The 26391-nt window shown below is 40.9% G+C and overlaps 2 protein-coding genes across 2 annotated transcripts in view; both read left to right on the top strand.

The window, feature by feature from the left end:
• Nucleotides 1-878, top strand: part of crocc2 (ciliary rootlet coiled-coil, rootletin family member 2) — an 89893-nt gene extending 89015 nt beyond the window's left edge. Inside the window, exon 37 of the mRNA XM_036570394.1 lies at nt 351-878. Within this exon, the coding sequence (XP_036426287.1) occupies nt 351-434 (84 nt within the window). The 3' untranslated portion in view covers nt 435-878. The remainder of the gene's footprint in view (nt 1-350) is intronic.
• Nucleotides 879-3418: 2540 nt separating this feature from the next.
• The window catches only part of sned1 (sushi, nidogen and EGF-like domains 1), a 65805-nt gene continuing 42832 nt past the window's right edge, over nt 3419-26391 (top strand). The window contains exons 1-3 of the mRNA XM_036570393.1: nt 3419-4165; nt 21158-21445; nt 24316-24456. Coding sequence (XP_036426286.1) covers nt 3956-4165; nt 21158-21445; nt 24316-24456 — 639 coding nt within the window. The 5' untranslated portion in view covers nt 3419-3955. The remainder of the gene's footprint in view (nt 4166-21157; nt 21446-24315; nt 24457-26391) is intronic.

Here is a 26391-nt window from a genome sequence, read left to right as displayed (position 1 = left end):
AGTGCACAGTGCGTGTTTTTAATACAGTAGATGGTAAATGTATGAATATGTTTTTAATAAGGCTCTAACAGGGTGTCAAACTTAAGCCCACCGCACAAGTTTTTTTGTTTATCCTACTTTTACACACCCAAAAGAACTAACAGTGAGCTTTCCAATTAGCTGACGAGTTAATCCCTTAAACTCTAGCTGTATTACTCAGTTATTAATCCAACAGCTTATTGTCCAGTAACTATGTGAAACTACTTGTTAGGTATGTAGAGATGAGAGTAGGTAATGGAAGTTTTCGGTCTTTATGGAGGTGGTTATAAATCAGGTAAACGTCTGCTTTGCTGTGTGTCTGTGTGTGTCAGGTGTGTACACTGAAAGAGCAGCTGGAGCAGGAGATGCGGCGGAGGCAGACGTACATGAACCAGATGCTGAAGCCTGGGCTCTGAGCATCCCTGCGATCTGGCCAGCTGTGGCTGACCCCAAGTCCTGGGACAGGGGGAACAGAGCAAAGCCCCTGAGTGTCAGCACACACTCCCACTGCTGTTCACCCCTGGAGCCAGGCCAGCACAGCTCACAGTGGCCATTCAGATGGACTTCTGCACAATAAGCAGTTTTTAACATACATACACACACACACACACACATACACACTCACACACACACACACACACACACACACACAGAGGTTTGTTTTTATATCTTATCAGGACATGATGTCATACATGTGCCTTATATGTGTAGTATATATTTAACTACCTACATATAATTAGAATTTTCTAATTCCAACCCTTAATGGAAACCCAACCTTAACTTCGGTAACCAAAAAGAAATTATTTTGCCCTTTCAGTTTTAAAATATGCAATATGTACAGTGCTGTGCAAAAGACAGAGACCGCTCCTCATTCATTTCATTTCCAGTCAAAATGGACAATAAATAGAATTTGTTCATTTTTCAGGAGATATTTCTGAGGAGATTAGATATAATATAATCTACTTGCATGAGGAAGGGGAAATACTTGAAAAATAGTTTTCAAACTGAAGTTCAAAATATTATAAAAAAAAGAATACAAAGAAAATGGGACTGCTAATAACAGTGCAAGACCTGGTAGACCACCAAAACCATCAGATAAACAGTACTTAAAGCTTTCATCTTTGAGAGGCAGAAGATATTCAGTCTCCACTCTTGCCTCAGATCTAAAATATACCCAGGTGTTTCTGTCCATCCTCCCTAGGTATTACTTGGATCATCAGAAAATGCAACCAACCTCTAAAAATGAACTTGGAGGTGTGGAAAAAATCACTGCAGATTTCTTTGAAAAACTGAAAGCAAGCCTCCCGAAAAGAATGGAAGCTGTAATAAAATGAAAGGATGGGCCCCAAATAAAAATAATGCATGGCCATCACTTAGTAAGGCATGGGAATGAGATCCTAATGTGTGTCCACGACTTAGTAAGGCATGGGAATGAAATCCTAATGTGTGGCCACATCTTGTTAAGGCATGATCTTGTTCCCACGCGTTACTAAGTCATGGCCACAAATTAATTATCTCATTCCCATGCCTTACTAAGTTGTGAACGCTTTGTTTTTATTTATATGGGATGTCACCGGCAGGGCTTCATTCTAAGTACTAAAAATTGCATATTTACTTACTGAGCCTTTTGTGTAATTGATGTTTTCTGCTTTTTTCCTTATGCTGAAAAATGAATAACTTGTATTCAGTAGCCATTTTGACTGGTCTCTGACTTTTGCACAAAAGCACTTTGCAAAGTCAAGATCATTTCGCAGTCCCTGACATTGCTGTGCCATATCACCCCTGTTTTTCTCAGTTTTTTCTTTAGGACAGTTTTGAACTGAAAATGCATAAAAACAAATACACACACACTCCTGCACCTTGACGCTAAGGACATGAAATCATTCACAGAACTGTTGGGCTTCATGAGCACAAATCCCTTCAGTAATCTTGATCCACTCTATAAAAAAAACCCAACAACAACAAACAAAGAGATCACTGTTTCCCAAAACGCTCAGCAAGCGCGAAATTGTTTTAAGGATTTGTTCAGCAAGCAGCTGAAGCGTGTGTTAGTCCGCTCTGTCTGTCCCTGTTGGCCTGACGATAATCAGCACAATGTGAGGATGGCAGCCCCCAGCTTACTTCTCCCACACACTCCCTCACACATCTAAACACACCACACACGCACACATTCCGCAGCTTTATAGATTCATGTTGTGCGTCACTTATGTAATCGCTTTATTGCATGTAACTACATCAAGTCTAATGATGATGAGATCGAATTGTTTTCACATGTAAAAAGTTGCCATCACTTCTGGCATCCGAATCGAAGACCAGCATTCACAAGAAGCCTTTTAAACAAGTTTCCTGTTAAAAGCACATGCTGTGATCTTTATTATCAGTTTTATGATTGATTATTTTAATGACGCTAATGACAGTTTATCATGATAATTCCAACTGTTGGTGCTTAATCTGCAGACGTGCTCCCTAATCTTTTATGAACAATTAAGAAGAAACGACTTGTTTTGATTTTTATTTTCCCTTTCAGCTCCACTCTGCAAAATGATTTTTTACAAGCCAATAAAACCACAATAACGATGAAACAATGAGCAGATTGATGTTTGTAGTTTGAGGAGTTGCTCTATTTGCGTTGGCTTTGCCTCGTGGATAATTACTCTAACTTGTTTTGATGTGTGCAAACAACTTAAATACTGCTTCAAAAGTTCCCTCGTGACAGTTTGGCTCCAGGATTTTGATTCGTATTACTAATAACCCTCTTTGTCAAAAGATTTTTCTTTTCTTTTTTGCCTCTGTGAAAAACTATGACCCTCTGAGTCTGTTGCCAAAAGAATCTTAGTATAAGAGGCTTCATATAGGGATTATTGCCTGATACTGTCTGTGGTCCATGCAGCCAAATCTCATTTTGCTTTTGTTTAAAGAGGGCTATTTCATACTCCTTTGAAATCAGACATCTCATGCGCTGTATGATGAATACGCTTGGGAAATTGGGGGAAAAAAAAGAGCTTACAGTAATCCAAACCAGAGGGACTTTGTGTATGTATATGCTCTCTTTGATCTGGCATCTTGTGCAAGTTCCACGCAGGAGGCACTGAGTTCACGTCACACGATTGGCGTGCTCCTGACGTTGCGTGTGTGGCTTTGTATCACTGTGTGCGTTGCTCTGAAGTGTGTGCGCAGGCAGGCAGACAGGCAGGCAGCGGAGCTGGGACACTTTTCCACAGCACGAGTGAAAGCGAATGCCCTGTCAGAGTCTCTTTAATGCACCCCTTTCATTACCATAGCCCCGCCCACTGCTTATCCAGTTACCGGCCCACTCTCCACAATTGGCTGTGAGCACCTAATTATGCAAGGTAGTGAATCCCTGGGGGTGTGTGTGTGGGGGTAGATGGAGGTGGGGGGGGTTCATGGGGGCCGGTCCTGAAAGAACTCCTTTGGCAGGCAGAATAGAGGTTTTATTGAGGATATTTCTAAGCTAACCATCAGGGACCAAATTGCTGGTTTGTAAAAAAAAAAAGAAAAAAAAGAGCAAGCCGAATCTCTTTGCTGCTTCTCTCTCTCTCTCTCTCTCTCTCTCTCTCTCTCTCTCTTTTTTACTCCTTCACTCACTCGGTTCATTTCAGTGAGCAGTGCGACCGCTCTCCAGCACCCAGCGGCACACAGAATGCAAGGAATCTACCTCGCTGTCCCAGAGTGACGGAGGCAAGAGCGGCTCAGGGAAGGAGAGGAGGTGCAGGGGAAAGACAGGGAAGAAAAGGGACAGGCTGGACAGAAAGGGACAGAGTGGACAGAAAAGAGCTGGTTAAGAGAGGACAAGTAAGACAGAAGGTGGACTGTGCAGTTTTTGGCTGGAGAATTTGGTCCTGTCCCACTGCCCTCATTAGGGATATCCATCCATTGCCCCGCCAACTTTCCCCCCCATCCCGGTGCAGCGGAGGTCATGGGGTGGCTGCTGCTGCCCTGGCTGTGCACCCTGCTGTGCCTGAGGCTGCCGGGCAGCGTGGAGCTGGCCGTTCCGCTGCATGACTTCTACCCTTTTGGTCAGGAACAGGGGGACACTCTGACCATCAAGCAGGACGATGGAGGCTCAGGATTGGTTGACATCTCTGTGGCTTTCCCTTTCTTTGGAGACCGGCACACGGGGCTCTATGTGAGTTATGGAATGTGAGTGTGAGTGAGCACTGAAATTTGCTTGATTCAAATGTGTACATCATTATTACATTAATGAAATATATCACAACACAGTGACTATGTTTTACCTACTCACATTTGGCAATAATTGTGTTCATATATTTCATTAATATGAAAATGATCTACATGTTTGAATCAAGTAAAGCCAGAGCGTTACCTTTTCAGTATGTGTGACAGCCTAGAGGTTCAGTTTTTTCACTCAGCAGCTTTACTGGCATGTGTTAGTGTTTTTGCTGGACTTGTGGTTGTGAATCAGGACAAGTGCATGAGGTTTACATGTGACGAGCACAAGCAAGCACACAGTAGCACGGCTACTGGAAAGGGTTTTAGTGAAGAGATGACAGCATGTCCTGCTGCTGCCGCTGCCGTGCAGTGGCATGAACTGTGCTATGTGTTTATGAGAAAGAGAGAGAGAGAAGGAAAGGGAGTGATGAGGAGAAAGAGAGAGAGAACACATGTGGCGATGGAGAGCGTTCTGACAGCTCTAAGAGCTTTGATCTGACCGCTATCAGTCAGGATGCTTTTGATCAGGCACGCACACACACACACAGTTTAGTTTTTATACAATGTGAGGACATATGTAAGTATCTAAGTACCTATATGTGATAATAGTATAGCCCATATATATATATTGTATGTATGTAAGTACCTATACATAATGACATGTATATAGGTAATGTACTTTTATGTAATAATAATATCCCATTGGAATATATAATGCATAGGTAAAATGTGTATATACCTACATATAAGTAAGTGCCTACATAAAAGTAAGTACTTATATATAATACTCATATGTCCTATGTGTATAAAAGTAGCTATTTGTAATCTTAATGCATTTCTAGGTTTTATGTATGTGCCTATATGTAATAAAGTAATATTAAAATGTCCCATATGTATTATATATGTAGTACCTATACACAATAATAAGAATATGTTGCATATATAATATAGGTAATAGTCACATATCCCGTGTGTGTTTTATAAATGTAAGTGTACATACATGAATTTAGCCCTAAACCTAACCTTAACTTGTACAAAAACAAACAAACAAACAAACAAACACTCTCTCTCTCTCTCTCACACACACACACCCCTCAGCTCTCAGAAACTCTGGTTATGTAAATAAGCATCACCTGTTGCAGCGCAGCATCCCCCAAAATTCTGGCTCCCAAAAATACACCAGTTTCCACCCTTTCCCTTTTGCCTTTTTCTCTCAGTGCCCTGCCCAGGTGCCACGGCAACAATGGGCAGGGGTAGACGTCCGGTTTCCACAGCGGCTCATCTAAGAGCAGACTGATGAGGTCACTGTCCCAAAGCAGCAGACATGCCACTGCACTGCCCACCACCTAGCGACATGCCATTCAAACAACTGTTGCTCACAGCCTCCACAGGCTATATAGTGTTTCTGTTCTGATCTATCTTCACATAATGAAGTCAGTCTGATTTGAGTCTTGGCAAAACGCAGGATTTCAGAGTGTTCTTTGTGTATGTGAGTGAGAAAGAGAGGCAGAGGCATGCCTGCCTGTGTATGTGTTTGTTTTGTGCATGTGTGTATGTGTGAGAGCATTCTGAGAGAGCAAGAAGCACACTGCTCAAATGTGTGTGAGGTTTTCTGTGTGTGTGTGCAGGGGGTGGGTGGGGAATAAGCCAGAGGCATGCCTGCTCGCGTGTGTTTGTGTGTTCGAGTGTGTGACCCTAAGTGGCATCTCATATTTCAGAGAGTGATGTAAATATTCATGTGAGTTGGAGACAGGATAAGACGTGCAGCAGATAGAGATGCAGATGTAAGATTAGATTAGCTGTGGGGTGATGGAGTCTATTTCACAAAGCAGAATTTCTCAGTTAACCGGATAACTTAAGCCCAAAATCAGAATGAGATGAGCTAAAGGGCATTTCTATTGAAACAGTCCTCATGTTTGGCTTAAGTTGTCTAGCTAAACTGAGAAATAGTGCTTTGGGAAAAAACCCACAGGAGGCCTCTGTCCCGCTACACGTTTACATTTATGGCATTTAGCTATTATCCACACAGACTTACAGAAGTGTTTTTGTTGTTTATCTGGAAACTTATATTCTAAAGTGCATTAGTAGATTTATTTTTTATATTACAGGTACAAATAACCTAATAGTGCAAATATGTACAACACAATTAAAAAATAATTGTTATAGCAATGGCATCAACACAAGTGCATTATGTGCCTGAAGAACGCTGTCTGTAAAACTGCAGGGCAGAACGGAAGCTTGTCAGTGTTTACATTGACCTCCTGTCAGTCATTTGGTAAGACCCACCCCTACACCACATAACTCCACTCCCATCTCTGCTTGCTTGGCTCTGAAAACATGGCTTAAGCCAGTTAGCGACCACTGTGAGGGAAAAACACTCTGTGCTGCCAAAATGCTTAATGACAAGAAGCATGTTAAAACAAGAATCAACACTGAAAGCACTTTTCAAGAATAGAATTGTGACATGCAAGTTGGATGCAGATGTTTCTCCTGAACAGGTATGTAAACACGATACTTACAAAGAGTTGAATTATTTAAATGGCTAACCTTACGTAACGAATCAAGTAGATAAATCTTGGGTAAAGTAATGCTTTGGATGTATGTAATATAAGTCAACTACACCAAAATCCTATGCATGTAACAAAGCTAACTATTTGAGGCTGAAGTTGGTTTCTTTTTCAGACTTTCTGTTCCACTTTAAATGCTGCCATAGAGGTGATATTTACCTCATTGTAGCTCATTACAAAGAAAAGCAGGACACCCTTGACTGTTCTTGAGCAGCAAATTGCTATGAAACAAATGCCAAGTGTTTGTTATGCCTTTGTAATGCCTAAGACAAAAGGGACATGGGAGTTTGATGTTCGTTCTCACCAAACGCCACTGTTATATCAGGAAGTGTCGGGAGAGTATTTGGATAGCATGATTAGAGAAACAATCTCTCTGAATAAGTGAAATGTAATGGTATGTCATCATAATTTACCAATTAGAATAAATAAAAACTCATCGCTCAAAAGTGACAATGACAATGCTTGGTAATGCTGGCAAACTCTAAATGAACTTGACACTGGCCACTCTAACTCCTACAGGTGTGTGGTTCCTAAGACTAAAAAAAATGTTTGTTTTTTTGTTTCTGTTATTGTACTTCACTTATTTAACCGCAAGAATTGCATTTTTTGACTGATGCACCTTTAAGGGAATACTTCAGCGTTTATTAACCTAATCTTTAATGTTTGTCTGCTATAACAGTTTCATGTTACCTTTACTGGTAATTGCATGACAGACATTATAATATTTGATGTCATTATGGCTAACCAGAGTACACTTATCAAAAATTAGCATGTGACATAAGTTGTCATGACATCAAATATTACGGCATCTGTCATGATGATATACAGTAATGAGAATACGAATGTTATATTACTGAATACAATCTGCCAAGACAACTTGGCATATAACATCCAGCATGACATGTTAATAGCATGGTTATGTCAATGTTATGTAGTATATAGGAAGCTTTCACTTGGCCAGCTGCTTCAGGCTATGTTGCAGTCTCAGGCCTGGTCCTTGCAACAAACCAAGTGGCTCTGTAGCTTCTCAGCAAATTCTGATAGCATGACTGACAGTATTATTTACCAATTCCAGCAGCATGTGATGCTTATAGATAAAAATACAAGTGTAAGAAATGCATGTATGAGACAAATGACCTGAGAAATTCTAACCTAATTCTAAAACAACTTTTTGCGTTGTTTTTGCCAGGCTCAGAGAAGCTGCTATGTGCTTATCTGCACCTGCCTTTATCTAAGGTTAGAAAGCAATGTTAACATTTGTCTATATATTCACTTTTGTTTTTACAATATTGACCAATAATATATTTTAGATTTACTTCAATTGTTAAATATGGTTCTGGTTAAAAGTGAAGGGATATCCCAGAATAATACTCCGCTGTTCCACAAAATCTAACACTTAAGATTTGAGGATTCGGAGACCTTTCTGGTGTAATTGCCTGTAATGTGTTTAAGAACATTTTGTAATCTCCTTGAGCAGATGAATCTAAAGATTGTGAGTACGTTGATTGAGTATTCAAAGAGAACTCAGTCAAACCTCAGTGATTGGCATGTCTTCCAAGGTTTTAAGTGAATCATCTACTATTGACATCATATCTTCTTCAGTATAATGTTGATTTTGCATTTGATACCTGAAGGTCACTAAACCTTTTTCTTTTTTTGAGCCTGTGCATGTGACATTAATGCGTAAAGACATACACTCGCCGAGCACTTTATTAGGAACATCTGTGCACCGACTCATTTGTGCAATTATCTAATCAGCCAATTGTGCAGTGCATAAAATCATGGAAATACAGGCCAGCAGCTTCAGGTAATGTTCACATCAATTTTCAGAATGGGGACAAAATGTGACCATGACATGATAGTTGGTGCCAGACAGGCTAGTTTGAGTTTTTCTGTATGATTTCCTGGGATTTTCACGTACAACAGTCTCTAAAGTTCACTCAGAATGGTGCAATAAATAAGAAACATCCAGTGACTCAGACAACCACTCTGTACAATTGAAGCGAACAGAAAAGCATCTCGGAACACTTTGATGAGGATGGGCTACAACAGCAGAATACCACCAGAATAGCATAATACCCAGCAGTGTGTTTGGTGAGTGTATAATATGCTCTGAAATACTCTCGCAAAATCCGGCCTGACACCTCTGACTTTTAAATGACAATTTCATGTATTACAGTGTGACTTATAGCAGTGCTATCTCACTAATGCTACTGTTTTAACGAAAAACGTAGTGCTCCCAAAATGGCTTTATTTAAAAAAAAATATATATACTGTGATGTATATCTCAAAACCATCAATAATGTTAATTATACTGTGATATAACATTACCTCCCACTACTTACCTGTATCATACGGTTGATTAGTAATATGAGTGCTTCATTTATTTATATAGACAATATTTTACATTTACATATAAACATAAACATTTTAATGATTATTTATTTATCTATCTGGAAAAACAATGTTTAGGAGATACTGGCCTACTATGCTAAAGTATCTGCATTTTATTTACTGCATTTGTAACTGTTATGCTATATCCAGGTGGATCTGTAATGCCAAACTAGGTGGATCCAGTCCCAGTTTCTACTTTTATAAGTGTTTATGTATCAGCATTGAAAAATATCATACATTGGTTTTGGCCCGCAGTCCTGTATCGTGCATCCCAAAAAAAACTACACTATTCCTTTAAGCTAGAGCAAGTAGGCTAAAAAAGTATCTAAAGATATTCTTAAAGGATCAAATGTAAGATGACGCAAACTGACGAGTTCATACTCTATACAGTCCCTCCTCCTCCCTCTTCATTCCTCCCCCTGTTTATTTACCAGTCTAGAAGAAACGTTGCAAGTTCAGCATCAAACTTCATCCCTTGACTCACTATTGCATCTTGAGGTACAAAGTGGTATTACAAGACAGGACGGGCCAGGGCGAGCTGGTTAGCATGCTAACTTCTGTAGATATCTTTGCAACACAGAACACAGACAAAACTAGCTCCTTTTAAATTGCTTCTAGAGACAGGAGTCAGCACTGAAACATACATACATAGTTTCACAATACACAGAGATTACAGAAGAGTTTTTTTCCTCTTTTTTTTCCTCAGCAGTGCGCTGAGTGCAAACACAGGGGGTAACTGCAGGTCAATGGCAATCAGCCTTCAGAAGTCCCCAGTGCACTGATGTGTGTGACAGGCACTTAAAATTGCACTCCCAATGCTCTTTAACTTGCCAGAGCTGTTCAAACTGAGTCAATTATGCCTGCACTGCGGCTGTGCTGCACGCCAGCCAGCCACATGTTCATCTCTGCCGCGAGAAAAAGCCGCTTTGAACAGGTGAGATTTCGGTAGACCCACAGGGACAAATTCACATGGGTAATTTCTTCCGGGACAGCATTCCAGACCTATGGGGCACGTCAGCAGAAAAGCTCTCGAACCAAACAATTCGAGGTGGTTCTTCAAGCTGTCTCATGGTATTACTGTAAGAGCTTCCCTAAAGCAAAAGCAAGAATCTAGAGCTGCCTGCTTTTCCCAAAGCCTTTAACACTCCCTCCTTCTCTCTCTCTCTCGCTCGCTCTCTTTCTTTCTCTGTCTCTTTCTCGCCAAAAGAATTTGAAAACCCTTTACAGTGCTGCCATGTGCTGCTGGCTCTGCGCTCCTTACCTTCAAGATACTCACATACACACTCACATATAGACATTTGTTAGTTTTTAGAGCTTATCTGGAGGTTGTGCCACACATATGTCCCAGATTTATTATAGATATGTAACTAACCTATATGCAGTAATAATATACCTCATATGCATTATATGTAAGATAAGTACATAACACGATAAAACTGTCACCATCAGATAAACAGTATTTAAAACTCTCATCTTTGAGAAATGTTTCTGTCCTTCCACTGTGAGAAGATAACTATACACTATGGGTCTGAAAGGATGTGTAGCTGTCAAGAAGCTGTTATTGAAAAAAGTAATCGACAAAAGAAAATAGACAATGAAAATCTGCAAATCAAAGTAGCTGCTGGTGTTCTCAGAACAATGGGCTGGCCACCCAATCCAGATCTTAGCATCACTGAATGTGTGCAACCAACGTCTAAGACTGAACTTTGGTGTTGTGGAAAAATATCCTGCAAATTTCTTTGAATAATTGAAAGCAAGTTTCCTAAAAAGAATAGAAGCTGTAATAAAGGCAAAGTGTAGACACAGTAAATATTGAAATGTTTTATATTTAGTTGTTGACTTCTGTGTAATTATCTCCAAAATACTTGTTTTTTCTGATACTGAAAAACAAATAACTTTTTTTAATGCCCTTTTTGACTGGACAATAAACAAATGCAGGGTGTTCTCTAACTTTTGCACAGTACTGTATGTAATAAGAGGTTTCTAAGCCTTATAGCAAACTTAACCATCATCTTAACCTCAGTGACCAAAAAAATGTCCTGTCCACCTTGCTACAACACAGGGTGGGGGTGGGGTTACCAGCCCACACTGTCTATAAACTTTAACCCCCATCCTATCCATAGCCAGGGAGCACACACTGCTGCTCTTTTGTTTTGTTTTGGTTCGGTCCTGGGAGTTTTCACATGTTTCTGAGACCTTTCCTCACTCCCCCAAACCATTTCCCCTCCCCTTCCTCCTCCTCCTCCACCTCCTCTTCAGCTTCAGATAACGAGTGCAGGGGTCTTCCCTCCGGACTCGTCCAGCTGCCGGCCTGCACAGAGCCGAGATCCCTTTAACAGAACACAGATGCATCTGTAAAGTGTCTCGGCGATGCCAAACAATGCAGGCCTTCGAATAACCGCTCTTACAAACGGCCAGGACGCAGAGCGGAGAGAACGAGGTCCAAGGCAAAAGAGGCAAAAGGCAGTCCTGAGCTTCAAAGCAGATGTGAATAAAGGGAGAGAGTGCAATTAAGAAAAAAGCAAAGCCCTAGGTGGATGAGGTCTGATTCAGTCATACATCAGTGCTTTCTGATACATTAGAACAGCAGTTCTGTGGTCCTGCAGTACACCTGCTCTGGTGTTTTTGTATAATTTTTTCTAAAGATTTTATATCTAAGCAAAGGACTGTTAAGGATCCTTTTATTTCTAAGACTGTACTGTTGAAAAACACTGCTTAGGAAGACTGAAGTCAGTCTAAGTGGCAGCAGAAACAGAAAATAACCAGTTATGGCAACCCGACATGCCAAGCCAAAACACGTGATAAAACCTTTTGCATGTTGAGCTGTGAAACGGAGGTTTATAAACGGTTTAAGTGCAGATTTCCTTTATTCCACAGTTGAGATGAGTCAAAACAAAGGAGGGGAAACTGACAGGCAGAAAAAGCTCTGTGAGCCTGTGCTGCACACACACAGCACACACATCTGCTAAAGCTCATCCTCGCCACTTCAACACTTAACATTTGCGCAACTATGGAGAAGGAATCTTAAACCTTGAGAGATATTTTTTCTCTCTCAGTGTGTTTTTTTTTTTGGCCCCACTGAAGTGGCCCAAATATTACTGTAAGAGCGTGAAGGCATGTGTACTTCAGCTGTACAAAATTGACTTGCAGTGTATAAAATTACACATTAATAAACGCTTGATGTGGTTAAAGTCAGATCCAGTCATATTAAGCAAGGTTTATCATATAGACTTTTCCTATGGGGCACATTTCCTTGTGTCTACAATGTTTTCTGGGGTGGCGGGTGGGGTTTGTCCAGTTCCACTCACTAGATAGGTCTCACCCACAACATGATGCTACCAAGCTTGCTTTGTACATGCTTGCTTTTAGTTACACCAACTGCTAATGTTACTTAATCGAACAGTTCAACATGCTTGGAGGAGAACACTAACTGGCAATTCTGTTACATCAGCTAACAAATGGCTGCATCTTATGGCATTGTGTTGAGTAATGAGGGGAGAGGGAGGACCGCCGACCCACCCAGAGGCAAATTATTCTCTCTTGGACCCCCCCATCTATGGATGGCTGTGGCATCACTGGGGACTGAACTCACAGTCTATGGGCTTGAATCTTAAACAGTTTTTGGCTGTGAGCAAGCTGCGAAAAAAAGTGAATGAAGACTTGGCAAAAAAGAAGATGAATGTATCACAGCGCTTTTGAGGACAGGTTCCTTTATTGAACATGTAGCGGAAGAACTCCGCAGCCCAGTGCTCCTGAACGGCTGGGATAGCAGGCAGGGCATTAATAACCACACACCTCAACAGGACAGTAGACATTAACTCTGCACAAACTAGCCCTTAACCCAGCACATAACAGCCCAACAAGCACATAATTACAGTGTTTAAGCCACAAAAACTGTTTACATGTTAGATGTTAAGTCTTCTTACTTCGTGTCCAGTGTTCTTCCAGGGGGCTTCACGCTCGTGGATCCACATGGTCATGCCTCCTGCTTGTCCACAGTCTAACGAGCCAGCAGTGGGACGCTACAAGATCATATTTCATTTCCACCTGCCATCACCACAGTGGCAATGGTATGACTGTCCCCAGCAGGCTTAAGCTCTCCCAAAATGACTTCTCAAATATATTTTAAATATTAAAATCTTGCGAAAAAATGAAATGAAACTACATGTTACATATATTTCATATTTAAAATACCATTTTGACAGCAACCATTCAAAATCCCAGATTCCCACCCAGTCCCAACCAATAAGTAAAACGGTGCTAAACCTAGGCAAACCTAGGCACATCTCCTCACACTGCTATGAGACGTTTGAGTTTTCTAGTCTTGCATAAGCAGTCATACTGTCAGGACGTAAACACAGAGAGGAACTTTACAAGGATTTAAGGATTGGAAGCATATGCACACAGCTTGTTTTAGGAATGAAAGTAGCTGAGCAAACCACTTAGCATTACATAAACAATAGCAACAAAGAGCTATTCAACTCTGAACGTTGGACTGTCATCAGTCTGCTCATTAACACGAAAGGCATAAATGCCTGAAAACGGCTGTACTGAAGACATGTCGTCATTATTACTCCTGTGTGCAAAACAAGAGACATGAGTTTAGATTTTTATCAGTTATGAGCTTCAGGTTTGTGTTCTGGTCAGCTAGCAAGTTATTTGCTGCATTCAGGATGGTTGACTCGTTCACTATTCTAGTGTTTCTCAACTCTGGTCCTGGAGGCCCACAGTCTCGCACATTTTAATGCTTTTCCTCCTTGAACAGAGCTACTTTAACTCAATAATGGACAGTTAAGTAGCTGATTAGTTGAATCAGGTGTGTTGGGAGCAGGGAGTGCAGGGCAGTGGGCCTTCAGGACCAGGGTTAAGAAACCCTGGAATAGCATTTGCTTTGTAGTGAACTCACTGCAGAATGATGATGAAACAGCACTACAACATGACTACTACAAGGCTGATACACTACATAATGCACCATTTTTGTAATGGGGCGATTTTGAACTCATGCTGCAGTTTTGTCCCACTGCAGTGTTTGAATGGCACTTGGTAAACGCCTCAGATGTGGTTATACGTTGTTACCTCTGCCCACAAGTGTGCAATCCAACATTCAGTCCACCCACCGATTTGTCCTGCTCATCCAAAACAGTGGACCTGGCACTGCTACTGCATCATGCCCACCTATCACTGGGGGAAATGCTCAGCTAGCTCAGAGCTCCATGATACTAAGTTTCACTTGGAAGTACTTGACGGTATGGAAGGAGAATGCTTTATAATTTCCGATTCATGTTGACTTTAAAATTGGCCTGCATTATTTTTGATGAAAAGTAATTATATTTGTTGGATGATGCAAATGTCTTATTGCACTTAAGCATCCATGGAAACTTTCCTGGAACAGGAAATTTGGTCAGGAAGCTCACAGCAAAAATGAGTCATTCGTTAGAGGCGATTAACTCATCTCCAGAGATGATTAATAAACGATGTACTTCTGTACCCTAGTGTGTATGCTATGCTTTATGTCCATAAAGTGGTATGTTATGCCAGACTTTTTGACTATGTGCTTGTATTTGGAGCTGATTCTGAGGGCAAGCTCCAAAATTAATTTCCCTCCACTGAGCATCAGGTTATTTATCCAGGAACTGTGCACCTCTCTGTATATTATTGAGAGATAATGACAGATATGAGTAGGGGGGTGGAGGGTCATAGGCTGGTACTGTGGGGCAACCTGGTGATGCTAAAGCTCATTACTTGTAGAAGGGGGTCCAACACAGAGACACACAAAACAATATCTCTCTTTTTTCCTCGAATCACAAGGAAGTACGAGGAAAAATGTGTGAAAGCTCCCCTCTGACATAGAACGTCCAATGTTTTCCTGAGCTGATCTTTGGGCACCTTTTTTTATTTGGGGGGAGGATTTGTTTTGGCATGACTTTTCCCCAGATGAAAGTTTATTTTAGTCTATAAATTACTCAGTTCCAAAGAAAACTAGCCTAGGAGAACCCAGGATATTTCCGGCAAAAGAATTCCCAAAAAATAACACGGGAGTAGATGAGTGGAGTGGCACTATGTAAGACTGTGTAAGTGTGTGTGAGAGAGAGCAAGAGCAACTTGGGTATTGCTCAGAACAATATGTAGAATTTCCAAAAAAAAAAAAAAACAGTTTTATAGCTTTACAGTTACAATGCCCAGTGGAGCAGCTAAATTGATGACATCCCACTTCTGCATCCCAGCACTACTTTTCCTGTTTTCGAACAGGCTTTTTTCTTGTTCTAGATAGCCAACCATTTTGAGCCAAGTCGTGTTTGCTTTCACTCACTCTCAGCCTGTGGTTATGTCCAATTACTCCATCCTATATTTAATAGGATACTTTGACACAGAGGAAAAATGGCTCATTCAACCTTTTCCAGATGCTACAAGAGATCAAACTGAACGCCAGTGCGCATTACAGCACGGCTGAATAATCTCCAATTTAGAGCTCAGCAAGATTTGCTGTGCTAATTTAGCAGTGCTGTAGGCCTGCTCATTTTTGCCTCCCACCACGGCTACCTTACCTTCAGCTACAAGCTCTGCCGCGTCCATTTCCATGGCAGGTAGAGTTTAGCAGGATGAACTTCATGACCAGGCAAAATGAGCTCCATCTCCACTAACATACTACAGCCATCTGTCCAAAGTTTCCTATAAATGGCACAATGAATCTTCAGCAAGTCATGACACAGATCAATCTTTCATGTCTTTCATTCTTTCTCTCGTTCTCTCTCTCTCTCTCCTTTATGTACTCGCTCCCTCTTTTCCACTTCCATTCTCCCCCCATGTGACTTCCTCTAATTTTTTTGCTTCATCTCTTTGTTCCCTTTTCCTCTCTCTTTCTCCCTCCATCTCTCTGTTTCTTTTTCTCTCTCCCCCTCTCTGTTTCTCACATGCTCTCTCTCTCTCCACTTCTATCTCCCTCCATCTGTCTCTCTCTGCCTCTCTCCCTCTATCTCTCTTCTTTCCGATCTATCCCTTCCTCTACTTTCTAACCTCCTCCCTCCATCTCTCTTTCTCTCTCACTGTGTCTCTCTCTCGTGTGCTCTCTTTCTCTCTCTTCATTCCCCCACCTCTATTCTCTCTCCCTCTCTCCCCTCTCTTCTCTTCTCCCTTCATCTCTTGCTCTCCTTCTGTCTTTCTGTCTCTATCTCTCTCTCTTTCTGTCTCTTGCTCTCTCTCCCTTCTATTCTCCCTCCACCACTCTTGCCCCTTTCCTCCTCTCTCTTTCTCTGCCTTGCATTCTTCTTCCATCTCTTTCTCCCTCTCTCTTTCTCCCCTTCTCTCTCTTTCTTTCTCGCTCTCTCTCTTTCTCTTTGTCTTTCTCTGTCTCTCTATCTCTCCTCTGGTTGACCCTGTGACCCTGCAGGCTTTTCTCTCTGTTTCTCTGTGTCTCAGGCTCATGCTGCAGTGCATCGATGCAGAAAGGGGAAGACTGCGGTCAGCCAATTAACCCAGCACCACGTCAGGCCAAACAAAACTTCCTCTGCTGTTTTTACGGCTCAAGCCTCCAAATTATGGTTTCCATACGAGCGGGAGGGGAGAGGAAGCACTAAGTGTTGGCTATTGCTTTTGTCACTGCTTAAAGCTGCTGCCAGAGGCGGCCACAGGAACAACAAAGGTCAGAGTGGCAGCAAGAGGGCAGGAGAGATGGCATAAATGGGAGAGGAGAGTTGAGCTGAGCTGTGTCTCAGTTTGGCCTCCATGCATTATATTCTTTTTCTTAAATTGCTCTTTTAGATTTGCACTGGAACTATGAGGCTAATGTACCTAAGAGGTAGTGGAAGCATACCTCAAAAATTGGCATTGGGCCTAAATTATCACACACTTGCCTCAAGCATGCACTACATACTTCATCATCTAGTCTCTGGATTTTTGTAGTATCATCTTAAGTCGAATACTAGCATTTTTTTTCTGAATTGAAATGATAAATGACAATGTGATACCACGCATCATTGAGTCACACCTCCAAACAAATATTTTAAAATAGAAATTCTCAACTTTTTGCCTCCTAAAATGCATCTGCTGTCTCACTTTGTGGGTCAGCTGTTTTGAAAATGTAAAATCTCAGCTTCTCAGCTTAAAATCTACACTTTTCCATGGTTCTAGGGTACCATCTGGCTTGTACGTGCACAGATAGACTCCAGGGGGACTGCCTCCTTGGTCAACATACATGATAACTGCATTTTTATGGACATTCTTATTAGGGATGTACATTGCAACTGATTTTGACATCTGAGTATCCATCAGAGCTCATGAGCTGATATCTGGTTAATTGCTTAGAGAAAAAAATGACTGAAATTAATGTAGAGCTGTGGCTTAACGTTTTAGGTGACAACCCTGATGTTTACACAAAGGAATACATTTCAAAACATTTTTATTGTCCAAAAAAAGCAGAAGGAAATCTGTAGGTTTTCATTTCAGATGAGTAGCTGTCTCCAGTGAGCTAATGAGTTGAAACTACAGGTTGTTTTTTCCAGTGGAGGATGTGCCAAGGCGTTAGTTTGTAGTTTGGACCTAACATCAGTCTGGCTTATTTATGAATGAAAACTGCAATAATTGTGTGTGCTGTTTGTCTAATTATGCATCCTTAGCAACATAATTACCACAGAACATACCCATGCACATCCATAATTCTTATACGGCTAGGTTCGTTTCAGTGAGGATCAGCTTAGCCACAGCCTAGGAGTAGAGCTAGTGGGTTGGTTTGGGTTGCACAAGCTTCATCTCACTTCATCTTACCTCTCCGCTGCAGCTCTGGTTGCCAATGGAGGTTTTCAGGAACTCCAACCTGCCATGAATCCCCACGTCACCACCAATGAAGCACTGATAATTTCTTTAAGAAAACATCACCTTGCATGAAGTGATTATTGTGAACTAGGTTGATAAACCAAGTTTTTGTCATTGTAAAAAACAGGGATTTATGCCACAGACACAGCTTTCAGAAAACACAATGACCTTTTGTAACATTATTGTTGGTACCTAGAATCCCTTTCATCTCCTTTATCTATAACAGGTGTGTCCGGGCATCCTGGAGCATCTTAGCTCAGCACAGTTTGGTCATTTTCCTGCTCAAACACATTTGACTCAGCAGTACCTAGGTTTAATGTGTTTAAGCAGGGAAATCAACACTGTGCTGGACTCTGGGCTCTGAGACTGGAATTCAACACCCCAGATTTATAATAAAGAAGAAAATTATCATTCATTTTCTCCTTGCAGATACATTCCAGTTGGGTCAGGTTAATGGTTCGTTTGACAGTATAAAGCTTGTCTATGTGTGCCCAACCCAGCTTCCTCTGACCTCTGTGTCTGGATCCCGTGGCTTTTCTGCAGGTGTGAGTGCTTCCTTTCCGCTCGGCCAGAGCGAGTATTGCTGTTGAGGTTCTGTCAACAGAGCCTGGGGTCAGTGCGGGCCAAAGAGCAGTGAGCCGTAGCTAGTGCCGAGCTGGCAGAGCCGTGTGGACTTTAGAGATGGTTGAAAGGGCCTCAGCCCTTAAAACCACTTCCTGTTCTGGCAGTGGACAGCAGCCAGGCCAGGTGTGAGGGTGTGTGTAAGTGAGAAAGCGAGAGAGAGAGATAGGAGGGTTCTAGTTTTCTCAGCTGTACACATGAACGTCTGGTGGAACAAGGGAGCTGTCTGTTCCCTGGTGGGAAGCGGATACTTCAGCCACAGGAGCCTCCCTTCGGCTTTGATCCTGCAACACTGCCACTGGCTGCAAAGTGTCAACACGCTGCTGGACACCTCACCCCACATCCCCTTGGTCAGCATGTTCCATACATCTAACCCATTTGAGACACACGGCAGAACTACTGCAATGAGGCTTCAGAAACGTCCATGTAAAACTGTGCGCATACATTATGACTAATTTGGTTTTAAAGCACTTCTTTGGTGAAAGAGCAAATTTACACAGTTTTCTTACCCCAAATGCAGTTTATTAGCCAAGACATGTTTGGTGTCTGAAGATTCTTCTGGGGTTTTTGCACTGGAGCTATTAAGCCATGCGGAGGACCTTTAACCTACTCAAGGGCCCTATAGACATAGTTATCAGTGTAACACAACATGACACAACTGAGTCCCTTCTTGGATTATGCACACTTTACGCATGGAGAGAGTTAATCACGTAACTAATGATCAGCAGGACTAATGATTGGACATGCAGTGTCCAAAACCTCAAAACCATTGTTATCAATGAAGGTGCACACAGCGTGGCCACCAGTCTGTTATTTCCAGGGTCTCAGTCTTTGAGCCATAGTAGGTCAATATGGTTCGACATAAAAACAGCCAGTCTAAAGCACTTTATCCTATTTTACCTCATATAGTGTTAGTATGCTACTAGCTGGAAAATAGTGTGTGTGAAGAGTTAGCTAATACCAAACATAATAAATTCATTAAATATTGTTCAAAAAACATTCCATTAAAGCTATCTGAGTACAGGAAGTTGGACTGTAACATGTAAGATACGTTTTTGGACCTTGGGGCACTTTCTATGTGCTATAGCATCATTCTGTCCAATCTGCTGTGTGACACTGCTGCACTTCCCCTCTGGTGTGTGGTAGCCTAGTTTATTCAGTAAAAGCATTAGCATCACCAAAACAATCCAGGTCTACTACAAGCTAGAGTCTCTATTATGATCATGTGGTAGAGTTTACTGTTCTCCATTTCTTGGCTGAAAAGTCTTTAATATCTTTAAAAGTCTCATTTATTAAAATTATTTATTTCAATCCACTCTCAATCTGTTGCCAAGGAAGACAGCAGTCAGTCTAAAGCTGAGGTCACACTGAACATGAGTAAAATCTGCCTGGCTTGAATGGGGAAGGACATAAGAACCCATTCATGCATTCACGTCCTGTAGTGTTACATATAGTTCATGCAGGTGCAGCTGAACCCTGTGACCCGAGAACCTGAGAAGCATCAGTTAGTAGAAAATGAGAGGGTGAGCTCTTTCTGAAAAATATTAAATGGATAAATGTTCCTCAGTCAACATAATGCTGTTTGTCACTCCTAGTTAATGTAAAATATTTACTGAACTATACGTCCCCCTCCAAAACCACTTCAATTCAGGACCAACTGTCCTTGCGTAATTTTTGCTCCACCCCCACGAAGAAAAAAGTGGCAGTCCTGGTGTGACCTTGACTTAATGCTAACATTACATCTTGGCTAAAGGAGCAAACTGGTAGTGAACTAAACTAAACCAACTCTGTTCTCATACTTCTTTTTGAGTATTTTATTTTATTTAAGTCAAATGCATCTGCCAACAATCAGCATCAGAGCTGAGGTTTTGAGTAAAATCTGAAGTGGTGGTGGCCAGCACAGTTTATAATTTCTCTATTCAAACACATCTACTAAACCTGCCAATTGACAGATTAGTTTAATCACATGTATTTGAGCAGGAAAATCACCTGTGCTATGAGATCAACTGTGCTGGACACTAGCCCTAATGTAGCTTGCTATTTGTGGAAGTTAATACCACCAAAATCAACATAAAACTGCATAGCACAGTGGATAACACCACTGCCCTTCTTGTGAGAGACTGGAGTTCAATGCCCAACTCAAAAACACTCCACTACCATTATGTTGAGTCGTTAAATAATCAGTACACTTACTAATTTGGTTTCTGACACTGTACGACATACTGTTATTTGTGAAAATCAGGCTGTGAGATGACTTCTACTTCTCTTTGCAGTTATGTGAAGCACTTTTGTCTGTTTTATAGGTAACATTTCATGAGTCTTTAGCCAGAAATCAACTCGTTGTACATCATCAGGTTAATTTGAGTGTGTAAAGAATATTTATTAGATAAAATATTGCATTTTTCTTGTATCCAATGTCAGAAAAAAAAATGTTTCAACATGTTAGAGTGGAGAAAGCCTTGGTGTCGAAATAGAAATATGCAGCCAGAGAGAAGCCGAACATAGTTTTGTGTACAGACTGTTCTGACCCTGTATTCTTCTTCTTTTGGTTTGTTCAGGTCAATAACAATGGTCTAGTGTCATTTCTGAGGGAAGTGTCTCAGTTCACTCCAGTGGCCTTCCCCATTGCTGGTGACCGCAGGGTGGTTGCTCCATTCTGGGCCGATGTGGACAACCGGCAAGCAGGGAATGTGTTTTACCGAGAGAGCAAAGACCCTGCCATCCTAAAGAGAGCTACAGAAGACATCCATCACTATTTTCCAGAATTCCGCATGTTCTCTGCCACTTGGGTCCTCATCGCCACTTGGTATCAGGTTACATTTTTTGGTGGGAGCTCGATCACTCCGGTAAGAGGTCCAAAATACTCTCTCTCCTTTGTTACAAAGCATAGCACTGCATAACAAAATCTTAGTCTGTAGTAACTCTGCACATTTTATATGTTTTCATGGCCTACCACACCCTTTTAAACCTCATCAAGGGCTTGCTAATGAGCTCATGAATTGACTCAGGTGCGCTGGGAAAAAAACACTAAAATATGCAGTGCGTGGCTATTCCAGGACTAATATTGAAAAACTCAGGCGTAGTGCAGATGTCATAGGGCAGGGGTGGGCAGCACTGGTCCTGGATGGCCAGAAAGCAGCACAGTTTTAAAATTTTCTTCTGTAACTCACCAACTAAACCTGATAATTAACTGATTTGTTGAATCAAGGAAAACCTCCAAAATTGTGCAACTTTCCTGGACTGGAGTTGCCATAGTGTCATGATGTATTGTGGTGCAGTTAGTGCACAGTTAGTGCAAGTTGATTCCTTATAGTCTGTCCTGAAAAGCACCCTAAGGCTTGCAATCCTACTCTTTGGTGAGGTCAACAATGTGCAGACTTAGAGGGGTAGAGACCTCGAGGGTACCTTGAGGGATTAAGCATAAGTGTTTCACATGACGTGCAAGCTCAGTGTGGCTCAACGACAAATTAAATAAACAAAAAACCCAAAATTACACTTGAGTATGTTCTTCTCTGCCTCATTGGTCAGACAGCTGTAAACACACCCATCCACTCTAATTGATCCTCATCTGTATCTCAAGTAATTTTGGATAAGTGACCACTGCTTACCGCTGCTGTGGTCCTCATCAAATGCGGCACTAAGGGCACATAGAAGGAGCACCCCTTTTGAATGCCAAAATCAGAAACAGGACACCCCATAGCCTCTTGGTCCTCACATGCACGTGCAAGTGAGGACTGCAGGTGTGCTGGTTGGGACATGACTTAGGGCAAAGATAATGGCATTGTTGTGCTACTAGAGTTGGGTAGATTGCTTAAGATGTGTATGTAATGTTATCTGGTAATGACTGCAAATTACATGACTAAAAGTGCAGTCAGTAACCTTTTTGTTTTCTTAAAAGCTGGAATCTAATCTGATTACTTAAATTACTTTTGGATTATTTCTGATCTAATTGCTTCGCTTGGTTTCATAATCATTTGGTTTATTTATACCATCTTAAGATACAGCATTGATATTTCCTTCTCCACATGTGACCACTGTTATCAGTCAGAACTGCAGTTTATGGGCACACTAAGTAAAGTAAGATTTATTGATTTTGCCGAATTTAAAAATGTAATCCTGAAAAATGAGTAATTCATAAATAAGAAAGTGAACACACCTCTTTTCAGGGTGCAATGATACTAAATTATCTTACTCTAATTACAAGTACTTCAGATTACAGATAATTCAGATTACATGTGCCATTACCACCAAACACTGATTGCTACTCACTGCACTGTTGGTGCATTAGATACTGTGTTTGTTTTCAAGCAGCAGGTATCATCCTAGCCCCAGTACAATTCTGTCATGCCTATAAAGTCCTTCTTAGATTCTTAGATTTCCTTCTGTGGATTCATTGTGCATGCAGATTTTTATGGCCTAAACTCACTATACGCTGATGTTCCTGTTTATTAAGTAAACCTACCTTGTCCCTGCACTCATTGGCCTTTATATCATACACCATAAACAGTAGGTGCTCTTATTAGTGGTCAGTATCTGATCACAGGATGCTGTTGGCTGGATGTGTTGCATGGTGGACCAATCTCAACTCTGCTCAACACACGCTAACACCTTGGCTACCATGTCACTGTGACTCTTGAGCTAAGGATAGTTTACCATCAAAATAATATGGTGATCTATGACTTATGGTAGGTCACTTTTCATTGATGGATAAATTAACAATTGGGCTACAGTAAACCTATATGGTAGGTGTATCTAATTAAATGGCCAAAAGGTATAGCTACCAGGTTCAGTTGTGTAATAATTTGGCAAATTAGTGTATGAAGATTGTTGATTATGAATATTTCTTGTGCAGACTTAGGCTGATTTCACACCTAGTTTGTTTGCTAAAATCTGAATCAGAATTTGGGTTTTGTGGACATTGTGTCTTTTTTATTTGGTTTGCACTGCAACAGCTAAAGGGCTCCAAATTATACACGTGAGTGTTTGTTTATTGGTCAGAAACTTTGGAGAGATTCAAACACTCTCTTACGCTCACGTTTGCCGTCATTCGAGCTGAAAAAACTCATGAAAATGACACTTAATGTGTATTTGTATCATGCTGCATTCGAGTGGTGTTGGAAACTTCCTAGATCTTCCTACTTGTTAATTGCACTCAAACGGCTATTGTGTTTAACTCCTGCTTATTTATGATTGGTTTGTCGATTTGAATGTAACCAGTGAGGTCACTGATGCAATATGTTGCACAATCCAAGTGCAAAAATCAAAAGCGTTGTTTCTCTATTATTTAATAGCTCATCTGCCATTATTGGCAGCAGAGTGTGCAATAATGGAATGACCAACTATGAAGAGTAAGACATTAAAATAGTCAGTTTATGTGGACAGTACAGAACTGACGAAGCAGAAAAGCATGATCTGATGTTGAATTTCATCCTGTGTGTTGAATTTCATCCATATTACTAAAATGTGTTCCAACCATAAGCAAACTGAACCAGGGTTCATTTGTAAGCAAACTGAGACCTCCAATTTTTTGGTGGACAACAGTTCATTTGTTTGGTGCACAATGGACTATAGGTGGAGTGTTTACACCTGTCAAAACGGACTGAACTAAAGAAAAGTTTTGATAGGTCCGCACCAAACAAGGTAGGTGTGAAAGTGCCCTCAGACTCAGATATACCTTGCTAAAGTGTGAGCTTTATTTGTGTCTTTTTTTTTTTAGGTGAACACATTCCAGGTAGTGCTGATCACAGATGGTGAGCTTGCGTTCACCATCTTCCAGTACCACAATATCACCTGGACCACAGGAATGCACGCTAGCAGTGGGGGAGATATCGCAGGCCTGGGGGGAATTGCTGCACAGGTAGTGTCCCAATTCAGCCTGTTTCAATCCTATTACACTTCTTTACTACTTGTTTATCCTATGCCTTAATTTAGGTAGTTTTTCAGGTAGTCCTTCCACAAAATTCATATCCTTTTTAGATGGATGCACAATCCACAATTTTAAATCAATTATTTTGTTCCACATGAAAGATAGCTTAATGAAAGGAAGCCAAAAAAAGAGTCCAGCACAGCAATGCAGCTCATTAGTCCATAGTTTCCATTATGTTTAATGGGTAAAGCAAGTATTGTCTCTTCTGAACAGCCAAACTCACTATAATGACTGAGATTTTGCAATTTTAAGCTGACATTGACATACATTTTGTCAAAGCTTATGGTGATTAATAAGCCACCTGTCAATACAAAAAACCCTAAAGCACACTAATGCGCTGTAATTGATAAGATTAAGCATAATTAAGAGGCTCTGTTGTGCGTGCTGACTACCTACAACAACACTTTAAACAGGTCCCTTCCAGGAAGCAATTGCCCTCTTAGGATTAGGATTTCATGAGGAATTAAAATTCTCAGACAAACAGCCATCAAGAGCTTAGTCCACATTTATGACCTTCACACAATCCATTTGATGCAAGAACTGAAAGCTTTATGAGTGATCTTATACCTGGCCCACACCACAGGAATCATAAAAATCCTATCCGATGTTGAAAATGTGAGAAACAACACACATTATGACAAATTGAACCTAGTTTTTGTCCTTACCATCTTTTAGTCATCACAGCTATAAGCTTTGCCCAGAATTAAACATCACACACTTTCAGATTGTGATCACAAACCAGACCAATCTGAGATATTGCAGAATTTCTTGTGGTCAAAATTAACATTAACATCAAGGCACAGATTGCTCTGGCAGTCACCTGAAGATGCGAAAGGGTGGTTTTGACAACATTGATAAGAACAAAGTAATTTTGTCCTATTTTAAATAAGCTATTTAAATAGAAGCACTAGTGGGAATTATTGTTATTAAAGCAATGGAATTTGGATAGATCAAATTTTATACTTCTGTTTAGCTCCATTCTCTATTCAGCTTAGTCCTCCGTTCAGTTCGGATCTCCATTCAACTCAGCTCTCTGTTCGGCTCAGTTCTCTGTTCAACTCAGCTCTTCATTTAGCTCGGTTTTCCACTCGACTCTTTGTTCAGCTCAGGTCTCCGTTCAGCTAGGTTCTTCATTCAGCTCAGTTCTTCATTCAGCTCAATTCTTCATTCAGCTCAGTTCTCTATTCAGCTCGGCTCTCTGTTTGACTTGGCTCTTATTACCAGCCTTGCATGTGTGATGCCAACACTGTGTTTCATTTGAGAGAAATACAGGATCCCCACTACAGGAGTCATAAATACTGAACATCTTCAGTATTTACAAATCGAAATCAGGCCAGTCATGACTCGATGTCACAGGCATAAATATTGGATAATGCACACTCCACACCACAGGATAGTCTGGCAGGAAAATCATTTAAGACCAGCTTAAAGTTGGGACACTTTTTACGTTTGAGGACAGGGGCGAATTAGCCTTAAAATGGGCCTGATTATCCTGTAGCCAGGCATTATTTGCAGTATTGTCAGGTGGTCCTCAGTTTGCTGCATTCATAAAGGCACAGCAAACTAGAAAAAAGAGAACAAACACTCATAATGAACACTGATGACTATCATGTTGTCAAACCTTAATGGACCATTTTCGCAGATCCAGATTAAGCCTAAGCCTAGACTAAAATTTCCAGTGCTGATTCAACAGTGGCTTTGCAATATAGTCCAAGACTTGTCTAAAAATCCATGCCTGAGAAACTGCCCTAAAAGTCTTTGTAGAAAAAAAAGATAGTTATATTAATGCATGTTTTCATAAAGTGATTTCATCACAAAGTGTTCACATAAAGGAACTGGAATTTTCCAATAGTGCAAAAACTAAAA

The sequence above is a fragment of the Colossoma macropomum genome, unplaced genomic scaffold (genome assembly GCF_904425465.1).
Source record: "Colossoma macropomum unplaced genomic scaffold, Colossoma_macropomum, whole genome shotgun sequence".
Taxonomy (NCBI): domain Eukaryota; kingdom Metazoa; phylum Chordata; class Actinopteri; order Characiformes; family Serrasalmidae; genus Colossoma; species Colossoma macropomum.
Note: the sequence above shows the minus strand (reverse complement) of the source record. Positions and strands in the feature narration are given on the sequence as shown.